This window comes from Nicotiana attenuata, chromosome 3, assembly GCF_001879085.1.
Source record: "Nicotiana attenuata strain UT chromosome 3, NIATTr2, whole genome shotgun sequence".
NCBI lineage: Eukaryota > Viridiplantae > Streptophyta > Magnoliopsida > Solanales > Solanaceae > Nicotiana > Nicotiana attenuata.
The window spans coordinates 41,384,810-41,405,624 of record NC_031991.1 but is presented as its reverse complement, the minus strand read 5'-3'; the positions used below and the strand labels follow the sequence as shown (position 1 = coordinate 41,405,624).

General features: G+C 41.9%; 1 protein-coding gene across 1 annotated transcript; it reads right to left on the bottom strand.

Annotated features, from left to right (window-relative positions):
• Positions 2,590 to 10,836, bottom strand: LOC109224303. Its single transcript, XM_019388889.1, has 3 exons — positions 10,385 to 10,836; positions 5,875 to 6,073; positions 2,590 to 4,662 (listed from the first exon to the last, which is right to left on the bottom strand). Exons 1-3 carry the CDS (start codon positions 10,834 to 10,836, stop codon positions 2,590 to 2,592), a joined length of 2,724 nt encoding a protein of 907 aa, XP_019244434.1.

The following is a 20,815-nucleotide window of genomic DNA, read 5'->3' as shown; positions in this document are numbered from 1 at the left end:
GCAGTGTCTCCATTGGTCTCTGTTTAAAACTCAAAATTTCATCAATTTGTTGAGCAGTCTTGTTGGGTGGGTGGAACTTGTTATGGAATTGCTTGACTAACTCCTCCCAAGTTGTTATGGAATTTATGGGGAGTGAGTTTAGCCAGGTCTGGGCAGCTCCTGTCACTGAGAATGAAAACAATAACAGCTTGATTGCTTCCGGAGTTATGTTGGGCTGCCTTTGGGTTTTGCAGATTGACAGGAAATTCTTCAAGTGCTGTTGAGGATCTTCGACTTGTGACACCGAAAATAGTCCCTTGTTTTGCAACAAGTGCAACATGTTATTTGTGATTTGGAATGATTCAACCTGTATCTGCGGGACTACAATCGCTGTGGCCAGATTTTCAGCTGTGGGTTGTGCCCAGTCATAGAGAGCAGCCTCTGGCACAAGAGGTGCCGGTGGCGCTATAGGTGCAGGTGGATTGTTTTCGTGATCTCCCATGTTCGGTTCGAATTGTTCAATTGTTTGTTGCTGTTTGCTTTTCCGGTTGGTCCGGTTCAAGGCCTTAAAACTTTTTTGGGATCTGATAGAGCTTCGAATACTTCACCAGTTCTCGTTGAGTTTCTAGGCATGCACCTGTACAACCAAGTCAACAAACGTTAAAATTTCAATGTATAGATTGGGTATATAGAAAACTGACTACACAAAGAATTTTTGTATTCCTTTCAATTGTAATTGATAACATCGTTAATTCCCCGGCAACGGTGCCAAAATTTGATCACGCCCAACTATGTCTTATAAAAAGGACACGCGGATGTTGCAAATATAATCTGAGTATTTAGCCCAGAGTCGAACTCACAAGGAATTAACCTATCAATTACTTTCGTTAGACTTACTAAATTCCATGGAATCAACTTCCCAAACGTTGTGAATAACAATTGAATATGTTTCTACTAACTAAGAATGAAAGTAAATAAACAGCTGTAAACTAACTATGATTAAGATGTAAACAATTAAGAGAAGGATCTAAAGTTATGATTTCCCCTATTGATGGAATCCCTTCCGGTTATGTGTCACATAGAATTGCCTAATCATCTCTATCAATCATGAGCACTATTATTACCATAAATCTCTCCCGAGTAATCACGATAATTTACTAGACGCTCTCACCCGAGTTACGCTAGCTGACTTTATTCATTACAGCTCACTTTAGATTGCACCCAAGGCTTCGTTATCCCTAATCCCGCCTTTAAACCCGCAGTTATTGATCCCTCATATACTTTGGAAGTAGTGTTGTTCAACAACTGACCTAAATATGCACTCTCTCCGGAGTTATGCACACTAAATAGGCACAGCTAATTGAGGATCCTGTCAATTAACTACAACAAGCACATAGTTGAACAAATAGAGATTAACCCGGCAAACTATATTAACATAACAAGAAGTTCATCCTTCAATAGGTTCCATCAAAATCCTAGACTAGGAAATTAGATACTCATGACAAAACAAGATAAAACTACTAAATTATTCATAATGGGCAATTGAAATATAATAAAGAGAGGATAGAAGAACTCTAATGTTTTGTTATTCTTCTCACACTTGTTCTTGCCTCCAACGTATTCTAAAAATAAGCTTAAAATAATCTTGGGCGGGTTCCTAAAGCTTATAAGGGTTTGGCACAAGTTTTCCCGAATTCACACTTTGGTCCCCAAATTCCTGGCGAGTGAACAGTGCACCGCGGTCGCGGCAAGACCGCGGCTCGACCGCGGTGAGCGCTGAGTATTCTGCCGCAATGACTTGATCCGCCGCGGTTCTCCTGCGGTTCCACCGCGGTCGCGGTGGAATTTGCTCAGTTCATTTTCTTGCTTCTTTGTGCTCGGGTACTTCTTGAGTGGGCGTTTTCTTCACATTATTGCCTCCAAAACACTTCGTGGTGCTTCCTTACTTAGAATATTCCCTGCGAAATAAAAGAACACCATTTAGAGCATTCTGTTGGCAATTTGCCTATAAAACAATAATAAAGTATGGTAATATTAAGGTGTAAATATCATCTATATAGCCGAATATCAACTATCAAACCTTAACTTAGCAATTGTTGGAGTTACAGACAACATCTTGCATTCGTGACTTGTTTCAAGCTCGTCGTCAGTGGTGCACCCATCTTCTTGAAATTCTAGATTCGCCTCTGCAAAGAATAAACTAATGAGAATGTACCAGGCCACCAATAAAAAGACAAAATTGTACTTAAGAGGTAATCGCTTAATAGTTTACATTATTTTTTTATAACACATAAAAGAGGGAGCAATAAGAAGCAAAAGGTAATTGGCAGCCTACATTAAGTTTGTATTAATCAAACAAACAGAAGGATGAGAGCTATACCCGACCCAACTACTTGTGCATCTAACCAAGTACTTATGCACGGAGGGAAAACTTCTCCCCCCAACTGTCCACACTACAGCCGCAAGCTCTCCTTTTCTAATCTCAAAGTTTATATTTTTCTTTTTGGTAATTAACCTTTATATTAATCACCAGTAATATTTACAAAGCTCCATAGTTAGCTATCACAGCATAACTATCATATGGACATTACAATCTCATGCTCTTCCTATCTAGCTTTTAAAATCTATATCCCTGCACAATTCAGCTATACTAGGAGGAGCTCGTGCGCAACAAACATACACTGTATCCTTAGCTATCTTCTCCCAGTTCTTATTTTTCTTTTCAAAAATTCTCTGATTTCTCTCTATCCATATATTATGTACCATTTCTGTGTATAGCATTTTGAATTGTTGTGCTTCTCTTGATCTCCCTTTAGCTTTTCTAATCACTTCTTGCACATGTTGCTCCCAGTTAGTTCCTGTTAGGCTTAGTTTCTGTGCCCAGTGCATCACTCTCTTTAGTACCTCCCTTGTGTAGCTACACTCTACATAAATGTGATCTCTTGTTTCTTCTTGTCCCTGGCATAAGCTGCATTTGTCTTCTCCCTGAATCCCCCATTTCTTTAACCTTTCCACTGTAAGTAGTTTGTTCTGCAGTTGTAACCACAAAGTGAACTTTGCTTTTGGCCTTGCAGCATTGCCAAACATCAGACATTTCCACATGACTCTAGGTTGATCTTCCAACAGCTTCAGGTATATCTGCTTTATGATCCCTTTTCCCTTACTTATCTGCACATTGTTTTTTTCTATGATATGCCTTGCTTCCAGTATTTTCCTCACCATCCAACTTGCCTGTGTTGGTACTTTAACTTGTTCCATCTGCTGCCCTTTTATATAGTATGCATGTATCCATTTTATCCACATTCTATCTTCCTTCTGTGCCACATTCCAGTAAAGCTTGCCTATGGCAGCTTTATTCCACAGCTTCATATTTATGATATTCCATCCACCACTGCTTTTTGGGCTGCATACCCTATCCCAACTGATCAATGATTTTTTTGAAATAGTATTGTTTCCAGTCCAAAGATAGCTTCTGCAGAAGCTTTCCACTGCTTTCATTACTTTTGCTGGTAAGATGAACACTTGAGCCCAGTATGATTGAACTCCAAATAAGACACTGTTTATCAATTGACTCCTTCCTGCATATGACAATTTTCTTGCTGTCCATGAAGTAATTTTTGCCACAATTTTGTCAATGATTGGTTTCCATTGTATCATTGTCAGCTTCCTAGTTGAGAGTGGCACTCCTAAGTACTTAAATGGCAGTTCGCCTCTTGTAAATCCTAATTCCTGCAGTATCTGTTCTTGTTCTTGTTGTCCCATTCCTCCAAAGTAAATTGAACTTTTCCCTTTATTTGCTTGTAACCCAGAAGCTGTTGAAAATTGATTGAAGCATTTCATTACTGATTCTGCTTCTCCCTTGGAAAAAATTAAGAGATCATCTGCAAAACATAAATGAGTTAGTGATAATTTGGCACATCTGGGATGATGTTTGTACTGCCTGGTTTGTGTCATTTCCTTCAATGATCTGCTTAGGTACTCCATTGCTATTGCAAATAAAAATGGGGACATTGGATCCCCTTGTCTCAATCCCTTCTTGGCATCAAATGGTTCTGTTGGCTCCCCATTTACTATGATTGTATAGTTTACTGTCTTCACACATTCCATCACCCAAGCTGTGTATCTTTCAGGGAACCCCATTAGTCTCATAATCTGCTCCAAATAGCTCCATTCAACTGAGTCATAGGCTTTTTGTAAGTCAATTTTAATCATGCACCTTGGAGATATGTGCTTTCTTGTGTAACCTTTAACTAATTCATGTGCCATAATGATGTTATCTCCTATTCTTCTTCCTGGTACAAATCCAGCTTGTGCTTCACATATGATTGCTCCTAGTATCTTCTGCATTCTAGCTACCAATATCTTGGAGATCACCTTGTACAACACTGTGCAGCATGCTATTGGCCTATATTCTTTAATTGTTGCTGGATTATCGGTCTTTGGTATCAAAGTTATAGCTGTACAATTAATAGCTCTATACATTCTCCCTGTGTTGAAGAACTCCTGCACTGCCTTAGTCACCTCATCCCCTATAACATGCCATGCCTTCTTTAAAAATACAGCATTGTATCCATCTATCCCTGGTGCCTTATCATCACCTATGCCTTTTAGCCCTTCATACACTTCCTGGTTGGTTACTTCTGAATTCAANCGATTGTTTAGAGACATCGAAATTTGGCCCATCTGCACTTCAATATTCTTGATAGCTGAATCATGTGCATCTACTCTTTCACTAATTTTTGCATTAGACCCAATAACCTGTTGCATCATTGCTTCGAGTCTAGCAAACCCATCTTCCTACCGTCCACCATGCTGCTGCTGCGGAGGATGATACCCCTGCTGCAGATTCTGATTATTGTATCCCTGTGGCCTTTGGTAAGGTGCCATATTATTAGGAGGTCTCATACCTCCCATGTTTCCATTGTTGAACTGTGGCTGGACTGGCCTGTAAGGCTGTTGCTGCTGACCCCAATTTTGACCACCCTGTCTCTGGCCTCCATAATTAGACACATAATTCATGTCTTCAGGGTAGTGATGATGATCATATTCCGCATTCCACTGGTTACCAATTGGCTGACTAATGCAAGATGTGCACTAGCCCCCATTGGTAGTATCTACAATGTGTACCTGCTGCTTCTGCCCTGATTCTTCCACCTTTTTGGTGAGTATACTCATCTGAGTCAATAAGGTGGCCATATTTTCAGCCATAGAGTTAGATGGATCTAAGGGCACTGAGTGAACCATTGGGGTGATAGGTGCATTCCTGGTTGTCCATCCCGAATTCTGTGCCATCTTGTCAAGTAGACTCTGGCCTTCTCTCCATGTTTTGCTCAAAAATGCTCCACCAGCTGAAGCATCAACTATGTTCTTCATGCTATCTAACAATCCCATGTAAAACCGCTGCCCCAACATCAGATCTGGAACACCGTGGTGTGGACATATAACCAGCATCCCTTTGAAGCGTTCCCATGTTTCATGCAGTGTCTCCATTGGTCTCTGTTTAAAACTCAAAATTTCATCAATTTGTTGAGCAGTCTTGTTGGGTGGGTGGAACTTGTTATGGAATTGCTTGACTAACTCCTCCCAAGTTGTTATGGAATTTATGGGGAGTGAGTTTAGCCAGGTCTGGGCAGCTCCTGTCACTGAGAATGAAAACAATAACAGCTTGATTGCTTCCGGAGTTATGTTGGGCTGCCTTTGGGTTTTGCAGATTGACAGGAAATTCTTCAAGTGCTGTTGAGGATCTTCGACTTGTGACCCCGAAAATAGTCCCTTGTTCTGCAACAAGTGCAGCATGTTATTCGTGATTTGGAATGATTCAGCCTGTATCTGCGGGACTACAATCGCTGTGGCCAGATTTTCAGCTGTGGGTTGTGCCCAGTCATAAAGAGCAGCCTCTGGCACAAGAGGTGCCGGTGGCGCTATAGGTGCAGGTGGATTGTTTTCGTTATCACCCATGTTCGGTTCGAATTGTTCAATTGTTGGTTGCTGTTTGCTTTTCCGGTTGGCCCGGTTCAAGGCCTTAAAAACTTTTTCGGAATCTGATAGAGCTTCGAATACTTCACCAATTCTCTTTGAGTTTCTAGGCATGCACCTGTATAACCAAGTCAACAAACGTTAAAATTTTAATGTATAGATTGGGTATAGAGAAAACTGACTACACTAAGAATTTTTGTATTCCTTTCAATTGTAATTGATAACACCGTTAATTCCCTGGCAACGGCGCCAAAATTTGATCACGCCCAACTATGCCTTATGAAAAGGACACGCGGATGTTGCAAATATAATCTGAGTATTTAGCTCAGAGTCGAACCCACAAGGAATTAACCTATCAATTACTTTCGTTAGACTTACTAAATTCCACGGAGTCAGCTTCCCAAACGTTGTGAATAACAATTGATGGTATTTCTACTAACTACGAATGACAGTAAATAAATAGCTGAAAACTAATTATGATTAAGTTGTAAACAATTAAGAGAAGGATCTAAGGTTATGATTCCCCTATTGATGGAATCCCTTCCGGTTCTGTTTCACATAGAATTGCCTAATCATCTCTATCAATCATGAGCACTATTATTACCGTAAATCTCTCCGGAGTAATCACGATAATTTACTAGACGCACTCTCCCGAGATACACTAGCTGGCTTTGTTTATTACAGCCCACTTTAGATTGCACCCAAGGCTTCGTTATTCCTAATCCCGCCTTTGAACCCTCGGTTATTGATCCCTCATATACTTTGGTAGTGGTGTTGTTCAACAATTACCTAAATATGCACTCTCTCCCGAGTTATGCACACTAAATAGGCACAGCTAATTGAGGATCCTGTCAATTAATAACAATAAGAACGTAGTTGAACAAATAGAGATTAAATCGGGCAAACTATATTAACATAACAAGAAGTTCAACCCTCAATAGGTTCCATCAAAACCCTAGACTAAATATTTAGCTACTCATACTAGTGTTCATCACAACGATATTCAAATTCATCATAAATCGTAAAAACAAAAGGAAGAAAGGAAGAACTCGATGTTGAATTATCCTCCTTGCCTCTTGCCTCTCCTTTTCTTGCACTAAGCTATGAAAACCTTGATAATCAATCCTTGGGCGAGCTTGACCTTCTATAGGTTAAGTGAATTTACCCCCAGACATCCAAGTTTACCCCTGAAAATTAATATTCCGGAACTGGGCTAGCACGGCTGCGCTAGTGGGCGCGCATATGCCCTACCATTCTTCCTTGACCATCTAGGCTAGCGCAGTCGCGCTAGTTGATGCGCTAGTGGCCGCGCTAGTCTAGGCCTTCATTTCATTTATTCTTTTTCTTGTCTTCTCGCGTACTCAGCTCCTAGGGGTTTTTCTTGCTTCAATGTAGCTCCAATCACAGCTTTAAGGCCTCATACAAGCCCCTCACTCCTGCAACATGTGAAATTCACAATTAGAGCCCATTTTTTATCATTTAACTATATTATTACAGTGAAACATAATCAAGCTGGGGCATAAACAATCGCCAAATTACATAAATCTAGCCTATTATCATGCACTAACTGACAGGATATGTCTACAAGCCTCTATTGCTGAATACACTGTGATCGGAACAGGGCCCCGACCTACCCATAACCTATATACATATATATATATACAGGATGTACACAAAACTCTAGACCCGACAACCCCGAAGGACGTGAGCTTACCGATAAAGCTGAACTCGGGCAACAACTATTGAGGAGGTCTACCCGTCTGTCTGTCTGCACCTGCACGCATGAAATGAAGTGTCCCTAGAAAAAGGGACGTAGTACGACATAATGTACTGAGTATGAAACTGAACTGATAATATAATAGCTGAAAGTAATTGGGAGTCAAAGATAATCCGAAGATATGCTACCTGCTGATACTAACTCGACTCTCTCAATATAGTAAGTAAAATAGATGTCCGGCCCACTAAGGCTCGGTATATATATATATATATATATATATATATATATATCTGCTCTGCCGTAGTAGGCTCACTCATAGTTGCGCGACCATACTAGACCCTATATCTCGGCCAACTGGGCTCTCTCATAGGCTCTCGGCCACAGTAGGCTCGGTATATAACTTACCATCTGATCAAAGGTTGCCTAATAGGGGCCTACCCATCGATTATAGCTCGATGGTAGTAAAAATACTGTAATACTGTATATATACATTCTCTGCCCTCTTGACTAGAATAAGACAATACTCAATTGAATATGAAGTCCCGATAAGGGAGAATACTGTAACTTATGATACTAGAAAATATACATAAATTCAGGTATATGAATTTCTCTTTATGCCTCGTTATCAAACTTGCGTAGTTAGATATCTTGCCAAAATGAAGGAAGGCTTAGCCTTAACATACCTGGAGTATTCATATGATATTCTTGAGAAGGATCGCACCGTACTCCCTTAGAATTGTAAAATCCCGTTGTTATTACGCAGTGCAATTTCGTATGAATTCTTTTACTAACCAAGAACTCCCTGTTGGGAACACATCTTTTGAAATAAATACTAAAGAAGCTTTTCCACAAACTTAACCTTACAGTGGTTTAACGTTAACAATTAACAATGGGGAGATTTTTAATTGTTGTTGTTATTTGAGGGGGGCAATGAGAAGAGCTGATAGTCATTCATTCACTCATTAACATTTTGAGACAAAATCTGCATGGGCAAGGAGCGATCAGTTGGTCATGCACATATTGTAGTTTCCGTGGTGCTTAATCAATTAGAGTAGGAAGCAAGGTCCAAATTTCCAGCAATATAAGCAACGGCAACTTTGAGCGTTCATCTTTATTAGATATATGAGTCTTCTTCATATAAAGTTTCAAATTTCCTCCAAAAAGAATTTTGATATTCAAGACAGTATAGGGTGACTAATCCAACCCCCTTGCTACGTGTTTGTAAGATGGCTAAGAGTAGTATCCATGTGCCAACTTAAATTGATTACATAATGTCATGAGTCACTTAGTTTGAAGGGGGATGCCACCTAATGAAATTAAATCCTTATCCAATATATTCTTAATTAATTAGGTAATATCCCGTTACCCAATAATTAACTAATTACCCACATAATTAAGAATTATCTCAACTTACTTAAAATACTACTCACTTTTAACATACCTTGTACACCTTACTATCATAGTCATGTAGTACCTTGTATGACACTAGCCCATAAATATTGGGTATTATAGCTCGGACCGTATTTTATCCCAAATCGACAACCTTCAACGAAACTCATTTTCTTTAATTCGTTTACCCTTTATCTTTCACGGCATTTACTTCTTGCTTGTTATAAATAGCATAAATGCTTATAATCTAAAGAAAATCTCAGCCCCGAGTCTACGTCAATTAACTGAAGACGAAACTTTAATGTACGAAAACGCGAGATGTAACATCCTTTCCCCCTTAGAAATATTCGTCCCCGAATGTTTTACTCTTAGAGACTTTGGGAAAACTTTGCCAGAGTCTTCTCTGTGTACCAGACTAAAACCAACCTGTATGCAGCCAAAAAACATACTATACATGCCACACATGGCAAATGTTTATAAATAGCAACACTTGGCTTCACACAGATGTCCATTATAAATTATGAAAGTCAAAAATAAGAGCTTACCTGATGACCTACTGGCCTGAATAGAGCTGTGCTGAGGTATCCCACCTCGAGACATATCTTCCGTTTGAAATAGGTGGGGGTATTTAGACTTCATTTCTTCCTCCGCTTCCCACGTCATCTCTTCCACCTTCTTGCTTCTCCATAAAACCTTCAGGGAGGCTATCTCATTTTTTCGTAGCTTGCAGATTTGTCGGTCTAGGATGGCATTCGGAATTTCCTCGTATGACAAGTCCTCCGTAATCTGTACATCATCCGTGGGCATCACTCGGGTAGGATCGCCAATGCACTTCCATAGCATATATACATAAAAAATCGGACGGACAGACTCCAATTCTGAGGCAATTCTAACTCATAAGCTACTTGGCCCACCCTCCGAATGATCCTATAAGGCCCAATATACCGTGGGCTAAGCTTGCCTTTCTTGCCAAACCTCATCACGCCCTTCATAGGTGACACCTTTAAGAATACCCAGTCATTAACCCCGAACTCTAAGTCTCATTGGCGCACGTCAGATTATAACTTCTGACGACTCTGAGCTGTTAATAGTCGCTCCCGGATAAGCTTTACTTTATCTATGGCCTGCTGAACTAGGTTTGGCCCATGTAACCCAGATTCTCCAACATCAAACCACCCTATAGGAGATCTACACTTATGCTCATACAAAGCCTCGTACGGATCCATCTGGATACTGGAGTGGTAACTGTTATTATATGCAAACTCGATAAGAGGTAGATGTTCATCCCAACTTCTTTTAAAATCCAACACACATGCTCGTAACATATCCTCGAGTGTCTGAATTGTGCGCTCGGCTTGTCCATCAGTTTGTGGATGAAAAGCTATGTTGAGATTCACCTGAGTACCTAGACCTCTCTGAAATGACCTCCAAAAATGTGCTGTAAACTGGGCCCCACGGTTAGATATAATAGATACTGGTACTCCGTGTAGTCGCACTATCTCCTTAATATATAATTTTGCATTATCTTCTGCTGTATATGTAGATCTGACCGGTAGGAAATGAGCTGATTTCATGAGCCTATCGATTATCACCCACATGGATTCAAACTTACGATGAGAACGAGGCAAACCCGTGATAAAGTCCATGTTTATCGCCTCCCTTTTCCATGTCGGGATCTCTATAGTCTGCATTAGCACTCCGGGCTTCTTGTGCTCTATCATCACCTGTTGGCAACTAGGACACTGAGAGACATACTCAGCAATGTTCTTCTTCATATCGTTCCACCAGTACACATCCTTAATGTCATGATACATCTTCGTCGACTCAAGTGAATGGAGTACCACGAATAATGTGCCTCTGACATAATCGTGTCTTGTAGCCCTGCTATATCTGGAACACACAAACGACCCCTGTATCTGAGAACCCTATCTCCCTTGAGCTATAACAATAGCTTCTTGTGCTGCGGAACTCGCTCTCTCAACTCAACCAACTTTGGGTCCTCGTACTGCCTCTCCTTTACTTCAGCTATGAGAGATGATTTTGCAGTATTTTGGAGTACAACTCCACCATTGCCAGAGTCTACTAACCGACCCCCAAACAAACCAATTGATGAATCTGTTTAGTTAATTGTCTTTTCTCGGCCTCTACATGTGCTAAGCTACCAATAGATCAGCGACTTAAGGCATCTGCTACCACATTAGCTTTCCCTGGATAGTAGAGAATGTTAACATTGTAATCATTCAATAGCTCAAGCCATCGCCTCTGTCGCAAATTCAATTTTTTTTGCTTGAAGATATATTGCAGGCTTTTATGATCTGTAAATACATCAACATAAACACTATATAAATAATGCCGCCATATCTTAAGTGGATGGACACACCCTAACCTGACACCTGAGGCATCACAATACATGGCATAACCATCTGGACCCTCTGGAAGTGCTAGAATTGGCGCTGAGGTCAACCTGTTCTCAAGCTCTTGGAAACTCTGCTCACAGGCCTCTGTCACACTGAAACTTAGTTTCTTTCTACGTCAACTTCGTTAATGGTGCCGAAAGAGAAGAAAAACCCTCTACGAACCTCCGGCATTATCCTGCTAAGCCCAAAAAGCTACGAACTTTTGTCGAAGTGGTAGGTCTAGGCCAGGATTTCACAGCCTCAATCTTCTGAGTGTCTACTTTTATACCTCCATCGGATACAATGTGCCCCAAGAATGCTACATACTTCAACCAGAACTCATATTTAGAAAACTTAGCATACAATTTACTATCACGGAGGGTTTGGAGTACCTCGCAGGTGGTCCGCATGCTCATCCTCTGAATGTGAATAAACCAAAATATCATCAATAAATACTATCACGAACATATCTAAAAATGGTCGGAATAGGCTATTCATCAAGTCCATAAATACGGCAGGTGCATTCGTCAACTCAAAGGACATGACAAGGAACTTGAAGTGGCCATGTCGGGTCCTGAAGGATGTCTTGGGAATATCTTTCTCCCGAACTCTGACCTGGTGGTACCCCGACCTCAAATATATCTTTGAAAAGCATCTATCCCCCTGCAACTGATCAAACAGGTCATCGATCCTTGGAAGTAGATACTTATTCTTAATAGTTACCTTGTTCAACTACCTATAATCGATGCACATCCTCAGCGAGCCATCTTTCTTCTGCACAAACAGTACCGGTGAACCCCAAGGTGAGGTACTGGGCCCGATGAAACCTTTCTCCAGCAAATCTTTTAAATGCTCCTTCAACTCCTTCAATTCGGCAGGTGCCATTCTATGAGGAGGAATGTATATTGGTTGAGTTACCGGAAGCAAATCGATGGCAAAATCAATCTCTCGCTCTGGAGGAATACCTGGAAGTTCATTTGGAAATACATCTGCGTACTCTTTGACTATTGGAATAGACTGAAGTGTAGGTCTATCAACATCTACATCTATAACTCGCACAATATGATAAATACACCCTTTTACGATCATTTTCCTCGCCTTCATATAGGAAATAAACCTACCTCTGGGTGTCGCTGTATTACCTACCTATTCAAGGAATGGCTCACCCCGAAAATGAAATTGGGCTGTCTTTGCTCGGCAACTAATTGTGGCATAACAAGCTGACAACCAGTCCATGCCCATGATAGCATCAAAATCCAGCATCTCTAGCTCAACTAGGCTGGCTGAGGTCTGACGACTACAAACTATCACCGTACAACCTCAGTAAACCCGCCTAGAAACAATCTATTCTCCGACCGGTGTAGATACCAAAAAAGGATCACTTAGTATTTCAGGAACTATATGTATACGGAAGGGATCAGGAGGCTCGATTCTGCGGTTATTGCGCCTCTCCCTTAGCCTCGAAAAGGCCGCGAAGATCCGGGGACTCAGCAAAAGACCTTCGGTCTCGAAGGCTCTTCACACTCGACCTCGACGCAGCATGAGTCTGTGATTATCGAAGGCAAGCGGGAAGTTGCCTAGGTATGTAGCCCGAATTGACATCACCTGCAATAATAGTACCAGTCTACGCTTGATTACTAGGTAGCTGTGCCAGCTATCCTACTTTGTAACAAATGCTTTTGTACTATGATTGGGTTCTCCCTCATATAAAAAGAGGGGTCCTTATCATCTGTAGACATCTGAGACTCAATATTGAATACAAGAACATTCTCTCTGATCTCTAACTTAACATATTCCCTTGAACTCATTACTTCCATTTATTGCTTATATTCATTGTGTTCTATTCATTGTTCTTCATTTATTGCTTATCATTGATCATAAAGAGTCATCATTATAGCTCTCGTAAAGTGAACCCTCCTTCTATCGCTCTAAGCCGGTCGTCCAACTCGACCCCAAGGCCTTACAAACGATAGCTCGAGGCCCCGATCTCCAACTGTTTGGTTCGATTATCACATCGTCTCTAAGCTGCAATCTCGATTTCTAATCTTTTCTTTAGCATCCATTGCTTAACAACCAGCATAAAAATAGATCACGTATTTTTAGAACCACAAAATCAAATTTAATTGTAATTACCATTTTCAAGGTAAACAATTTGGCGCCCATCGTGGGGCTAAAAATATTAGTGATCATTTTTTTGCTGGTTTAGCTACGTAACGCAAGTTATCTTTCACACTTTTTCTTGTCCAAGATCTTTCAGCTCAGAATGTCTAACTCAGTGGACACACGCGAAAACATCAATCTTGAAGACCATGGAAAAAATGGTGTTGACGTCTCAGGTGTTAGTGTGCCACCACAAAACCCTGAGTACGCACCAGAACCAATTCCCGTGGACAGAGTCACAAGCGATGCCCAGCGCATCGATATAGGCTCTCTCATTAACAAGAGCGCACACTGAGAGATTCAGCAGGAAACTCGGAGAAATCCGACCTGGGCAAAAAGAGAAATTCCTCAGCATATCGTCCATATGATCATCGAAGGGACCGACATTCCCCAAGGACCCGTGATCAAACGGATAAAAATATCCGCAGATCATGCGACCGAAAACACCCTTGTATTCAGCAAGGAAGATTTCGAGACCTTGACGCAATCGCACAATGACGCATTGGTAATTTCATCTCTCCAAAGTAACATTCGGATCAAACGTGTGCTCGTGGATCCAGGTAGCTTGGCCAACATAATCAAATCGGGGGTAGTAGAATAGCTTGGGTTGCTCGACCAGATCGTGCTCGCCTCCCGGGTCCTCCACGGCTTCAACATGGCCGGCGAGGTAACGAAAGGGGAGATTTCCCTCCCGGTTGATAACTAGGGATTATGATGCATTTTACACTCGTTCTTACTTGAGTTTTGATTAGAAATGTGTACAAAATAGTCCCAAAGGCTTACATGTTGTACTTGATTGCAGAGTTTGATCAACAAGGTGACAATTTGTCAAAACCAGCTCAAAAAAGGAGTGAAACATGCACAAGTACCAAGAACAAGTCCAAGCACAGTGTAACAGGACCAATGCGGCCGCACTCCATTCTGTGTGGTCTGCAAAGAGGAGGTTCAGAGAGGTGCTCATTTCAAGCATTCAAGCAATGCGGCCGCAAAGCATTTCATGTGGACCGCATTGGCTTCATTGCGGCCGCACTCAATTTTGTGGGGTCTGCAAAGCTGGAGTTCAGAGAGTTGCCAAGTTGGGGAAACATTGCCAATGCGGTCCGCTCCATTTTGTGCGGACCGCAACAGAAGCCACCTCGGCCGCGGTGCATTTTGTGTGGCCGGCGGTGGACAAGTTCAGCAGAAGTTTTAAGCCAGGAGCCTCAGTGCGGCCGCACTCGATTTTGTGCGGTTCACACTACCCCCGCAGGGGTATTTTTGTCCAGAAAATTCGGCCTAGTATAAATAGTTTCTTTTCCCATTTTTAGGTCATGAGTTATAATTTTAGGCAGAGTTGTGCTCGTGAACAGTGACCTTTTACCATTTTGAGTAATTTTACAATAGTTTTATATTGAATCTTCAAGTTTTAGTTAGTAATTAAATACTATGGGTTTTTCTTCATCTATTTCTTTGTTTTCTTCTATTATCATTAGTAGCTAGACCCATTAGCTAGGGTTGTGGCTCAACCCTAGTGTGAGTAATTGATGGGTCTTGTGTTTTAAGGCTTCTGTCTATGGGTGTTTGATATTTGGACTAATTTATGGTTTTAATGTTGAATTAGTGGTTGCAAACACTAGTTTATGCCTCTTTGACTTGGGCTCTTCTCGAGAAAGAGAGGCTAAGTCTAGGAAAATTAGTCCAACAAGGAATTGGGGTGTACTCAAGAGATTGATATCCCTAATTAAAGGGTTAAACCTAGAGATAGTAATACCCGACTTGAACCTCAATTGCTTGCACAAATTATCATACCCAATTGATCTTGAGAAAGTCAATTAGAATCACTCAAACTACCAAGAGGTATAAAGTGAGTAGAATCGTGCAATGGTTATATCGTAATCCCCAAATATGACAACCTAGCCTTAGACACGAGAACCCGTCAAGTATCCACCTAGGAGAAAGTTACTTCCCTAGTGCCTTTTCACTATTTAGACAACCTTCAGTAGTTTACTCTTAGCTTAACTTAGCTTAGTTTAGCATCTTAGTATAAATTTAGAAGTAACATCAAAACCAACTATGTTTAGAAGTGCAATTAGGAACAATTACGCAACTCCAGTTTAGATAGAAACTCAATTCCCATCTCTATCTCCTTGTGGAAATCGATCCCGACCTTCTCGGGTAAAAGCTGCTTCGACCACTCTTGCTACTTTGTAGTAGTGCAGGGTTGGCCTCAATCACTTTTTGGCGCCGTTGCCGGGGAGCTAACGATTTTGTCTATCTATCTAAATAGTTTTGTGTATTATTCTTCTTTCCTTCTGCGTTACTAATTTGTGCGTGTCACAACTTCAGGTACAAAATGGCAACAAACAACAATGACCCTCTTAGAAATGTGATTGCGGGGGAGGAGGTAGATGATGTCGGAGATGATGAGGTGCCTCTTGTACCTCAAGGACAACGTAGAGGCGGCTAGGCCAATGCCAATGAAAATATTCCATACCCTCCTCCGCCACCTCCAAGAGTGGCTTCTCGAGTACTTCCCAACCAAGGCTATGCTAGTGCAATTGTCCCGCCCCGGATCCGGGCGGGCAATTTTCAAATTACTAATGTGATACTGACATTGTTGGAGCAGCGAGGGTATTTCACGGGTGCTCCCACTCAGAATGCTTACAAACATCTCAAGGGTTTCGTGGATACCTGTTGGGGGAGCAAGCAAACTAATGTATCCGAGGATGCACTTTGGTTGAGATTCTTCCCATTTTCACTTAGAGGGAAGGCATTGGATTGGCTTGAGCGACTTCCCAACCATTCCATCACTACTTGGGATGAGTAGGCGGATAAGTTCATTGCAAAGTTTTTCTCACCGGGGCACATGGCAGCATTGAGGGATGAGATCTTAGCTTTCAAGCAGGAGCCCACCGAACCATTACACGAGATTTGGGAGAGATATAGAACCATGGTGAAGGAATGCCCCAACAATGATATGACTGAGGCAATGATGCAACATACCTTCTACCGGGGAATCAACACAACAAAATCAATGCATAGTGAACCAACTTGCTGGCGGTAATTTCATGAAGCTGACTTATGACAAGGCTTGTGCCATTCTTGACGAGATGGCTGACACATCCTCCGCTTGGCAAAGTAGAGCCAATGTGTCATAGGGTGACCCCACGGTAACTCACTTGCACAAAGAGCTACATGACCATGGGCAGGCTATAGGAGAACTGACAACAACAATGAACCAACTAGCAAAGGCACAGTTGCAACAAGTTCAAAATCCTCGCCAAGTGAATGCCATGGAGGGTGTCAACATGCTAGTGATCAAAAGAAGACAAAGAGGCCAACAGAACCAAGGGAGTTCGGATCAATTTGACAATGATTGTGGTGGATTCCAAGATGATGATTATGATGGGCAAAATGAAGAGGTACAATACGTGAACAACTATCAAGGCCAAAGGGGCAATTCTTCCAACCAACAACAATGGAGACCTCTAGGCAATTGGAGCATTCAACAACAACAAGGCAATGGTAATTGGGGGAACAACAACCAAAATTCCAATTGGGGCAATCAGAACAATAATCAAAATAATCAGGGTAATTGGAATATAAATAACAACAAATGGGGTGGTAACAATAATCAAGGTGGTTGGAACAATAGAAATCAAGGAAATCGGGGGCAAGGCTTTCAAAGGCCCCCAATGTATCAACAACCGAACAATCCACCCCCATTTTCATCCCAGGGTCCTAGTTCTTCCAATAATGACATGGGGAGAATTGAAATGATGTTTCAATAGATGATGAAAAAGAATGCGGATTCCGATGCTCAGTTGTCTTCCCACAATACTTCAATTAGAAATTTGGTGGTTCAATTAGGCCAAATCTCACAGTCCTTAAATACTCGCCCTAAGGGGGCTCTACCAAATGATATGGTAGTCAACCCGAAGGGTGGGAACAATCATGTTATGGCGGTAACACAAGGAGTGGACGAGGCGGTGATGTGAATGCCTCCAGACAAAAGCAAATTTTGAGTTACGAAGTAGAGTTGCAAGAAGATAAAGTTCCTTTGGTGTTTGAAAATGTGATTGATGAGAATGTGAATGAAGAAGTGAGGATTGATATTCAAGATTCCGAGTTGGAAACTCAGAATGACGTGAACCCGTCTAGGGAACACGTAATAGACATGCCGGAGCCGGTTGTTCCTAAATCCAAGACTCCTTTGCCAAGGCCACCTCCACCTTATCCTTAAAGACTCGCGAAGCAGAAAATTGAGAATCAGTTTAAAAAGTTTATTGACATGATGAAGAGCTTATCCATTAATGTGCCTTTGGTGGAGGCTCTATAACAAATGCTGGGCTATGTTAAATTCATGAAGGACTTGGTAACAAAGAAAATATCCATGGATTGCGAAACTATCAAGATGACCCACCAAGTTAGTGCAATTGTGCGCTCAATGGCCCCGAAGATAGAAGATCTCAGTGCTTTCACCATTCCTTGCACCATTGGGAGTGCGGACTTTTCTAAGGCTCTATGTGATTTAGGGGCAAGTATCAGCTTGATGCCCTACTCAGTTTTCAAGACTTTGGGTATTGGAAAACCGAGGCTGACATCCATGAGATTGCAAATGGCGGATAGAACTATGAAGAGACCATTGGGTATTATTGATGATGTTCTTGTCCGGGTGGACAAATTTATCTTGCCAGCTGATTTTGTGGTCTTGGATTATGAGGTAGATTATGAAGTTTCGATCATATTGGGGAGACCTTTCCTTGCTACGGGGAAGGCCTTAGTTGATGTGGAAGCAGGGGAACTCACCTTCCGGGTTTGTGATGAGAAAGTGGTCTTTCATGTGTGCAAATCAATGAAGCAGCCCAACAGTTCTGAGGTGTGCTCTTTTGTGGACCTTGTCACGGCAGTGATAGTTGATGATACTAGTGCAGTGATCAATGTGGAGGACCCTCTAGAGGCCGTATTGTTGAATCTTGATGTCAATGATGATGAGGGCCGAGTGGAGTGCGTGAATGCTTTACATGGAATGGGCTCTTATTCTTATGAGCCTAGGAAACTCTCTTTGGATATTGAAAATAGAAAGACTCCTCTAACAAAGCCTTCAATCAAGGAACCTCCGGTGTTGGAGTTGAAGTCGTTGCCTCCACACCTCAGGTATGAGTTCTTAGGCCCTAGTTCAACTTTGCCAGTTATTCTTTCCTCTTGTCTTACTAACATGCAGGTTTGTGCTTCAAAAGCGGAAGAAGGAAATTGGATGGACTTTAGCTGATATTCGGGGGATAAGCCCCGCATTTTGTATGCACAAGATTATTCTGGAAGATGATGCAAAGCCCTCCTTGGAACATCAAAGGAGGTTGAACGAGGCAATGCAAGAAGTTGTGAAAAAGGAGGTGATCAAGTGGTTGGATGCCGGGGTTGTGTACGCCATCTCTGATAGCTCTTGGACTTCGTCGGTGCAATGTGTACCGAAGAAGGGTGGCATGACCGTGGTTGCAAATTCGCAAAATGAGTTGATTCCTACCAGGACCGTCACCGGTTGGAGGGTATGCATGGACTACTACAAGTTGAATAAAGTGACCCGCAAGGATCACTTTCCATTGCCTTTTCTTGATCAGATGTTATATCGACTTGCTGGGTGTGCCTTCTACTGTTTCTTGGATGGGTATTCTGGAAATAACCAAATCTTGATTGCTCAGGAAGATCAGGAGAAGACCACATTCACTTGTCCTTATGGCACCTTTGGTTTTTCGAGGATGCCTTTAGGGTTGTGCAATGCACCGGCTACACTTCAGCGGTGTATGATGGCCATTTTCACCGATATGGTGGAAGATATTTTGGAGGTATTCATGGACGACATTAGTGTTGTGGGTGATTCATTTGATGAATGTTTGAAAAATCTGGATAGAGTGTTGGCCCGTTGTGAAGAAACCAATCTTGTTCTTAATTTGGAGAAATGCCACTTCATTGTGGAAGAGGGCATAGTTCTTGGGCACAAAATTTCAAAACATGGTATAGAGTTGGACAAAGCAAAAATTGATGTGATTTCAAGGCTCCCCCTACCTCTGTCAAGGGAGTTAGAAGTTTTCTTGGGCATGCGGGGTTCTACCGCCGATTTATCAAAGACTTTTCAAAGGTAGTGAATCCCCTATGGAAGCTATTGGAAAAAGATGCCAAGTTCGTGTTCGATGAGAGATGTATGCAAGCCTTTGAATTTCTCAAGCACAAGTTGACCACCACTCCTATTATAACTGCACCCAATTCGAGCTTGCCTTTTGAGCTCATGTGTGATGCGAGCGATGTTACAGTTGGGGCAGTTTTGGGTTAAAGAGTGAACAAAATGTTTCATCCGGTGTACTATGCGAGCAAGACAATGAATGATGCTCAAGTGAATTACACGGTGACTGAGAAGGAGCTTTTGGCTATTGTGTTCGCGATGGAGAAATTTTGGCCGTATCTCATGTGTGCCAAGGTCATAGTCCATACCGATCATGACGCACTCTGGTACTTGATGACAAAGAAGGATTCCAAAGCTAGACTGATGCAATGGGTCTTGTTACTTCAAGAGTTTGATTTGGAGATTGTGGACCGGAAGGGTAGTGAAAACCAAGTGGCGGACCACTTGTCCCGCTTGGAGGAGGAGAGGAGGCCTCGTGATGGCCTAGAGATCAATGATTCATTTCCCGATGAACAACTCCTTTCGGTTCGGTGAATGGTATGCCATGGTTTGCAGACATTGCTAATTTCCTTGTGACTGGTATAATCCCATGTGAGCTCTCTTCTAACCAAAGGAAGAAGCTCAAACGGGATAGTTTGGATTTCTATTGGGATGAGCCGTACTTGTTCAAGATTTGCACGGATGGTGTGATCCGAAGGTGTGTCCCGGAGGAGGATCAATTGAGTATCTTGGAGGCTTGTCATTCCTTTCCCTATGGTGGCCATTATGGCGAGGCGAGGACGGCTTCCAAAGTTCTTAGTTGTGGGTTTTATTGGCCAACTTTGTACAAAGATGCAAGTGAACTTGTGAAGAGGTGTGACGAATGTCAAAGAGCGGGTGGAATTTCGAAGAAAGATGAGATGCCTCTCAATACCTTTTTTGAAGTTGATATCTTTGATGTATGTGGCATTGATTTTATGGGCCTGTTTGTTAGCTCGTGTGGGAACACATACATTCTTGTGGCGGTTGACTATGTTTCAAAGTGGGTTGAAGCCGTGGCTT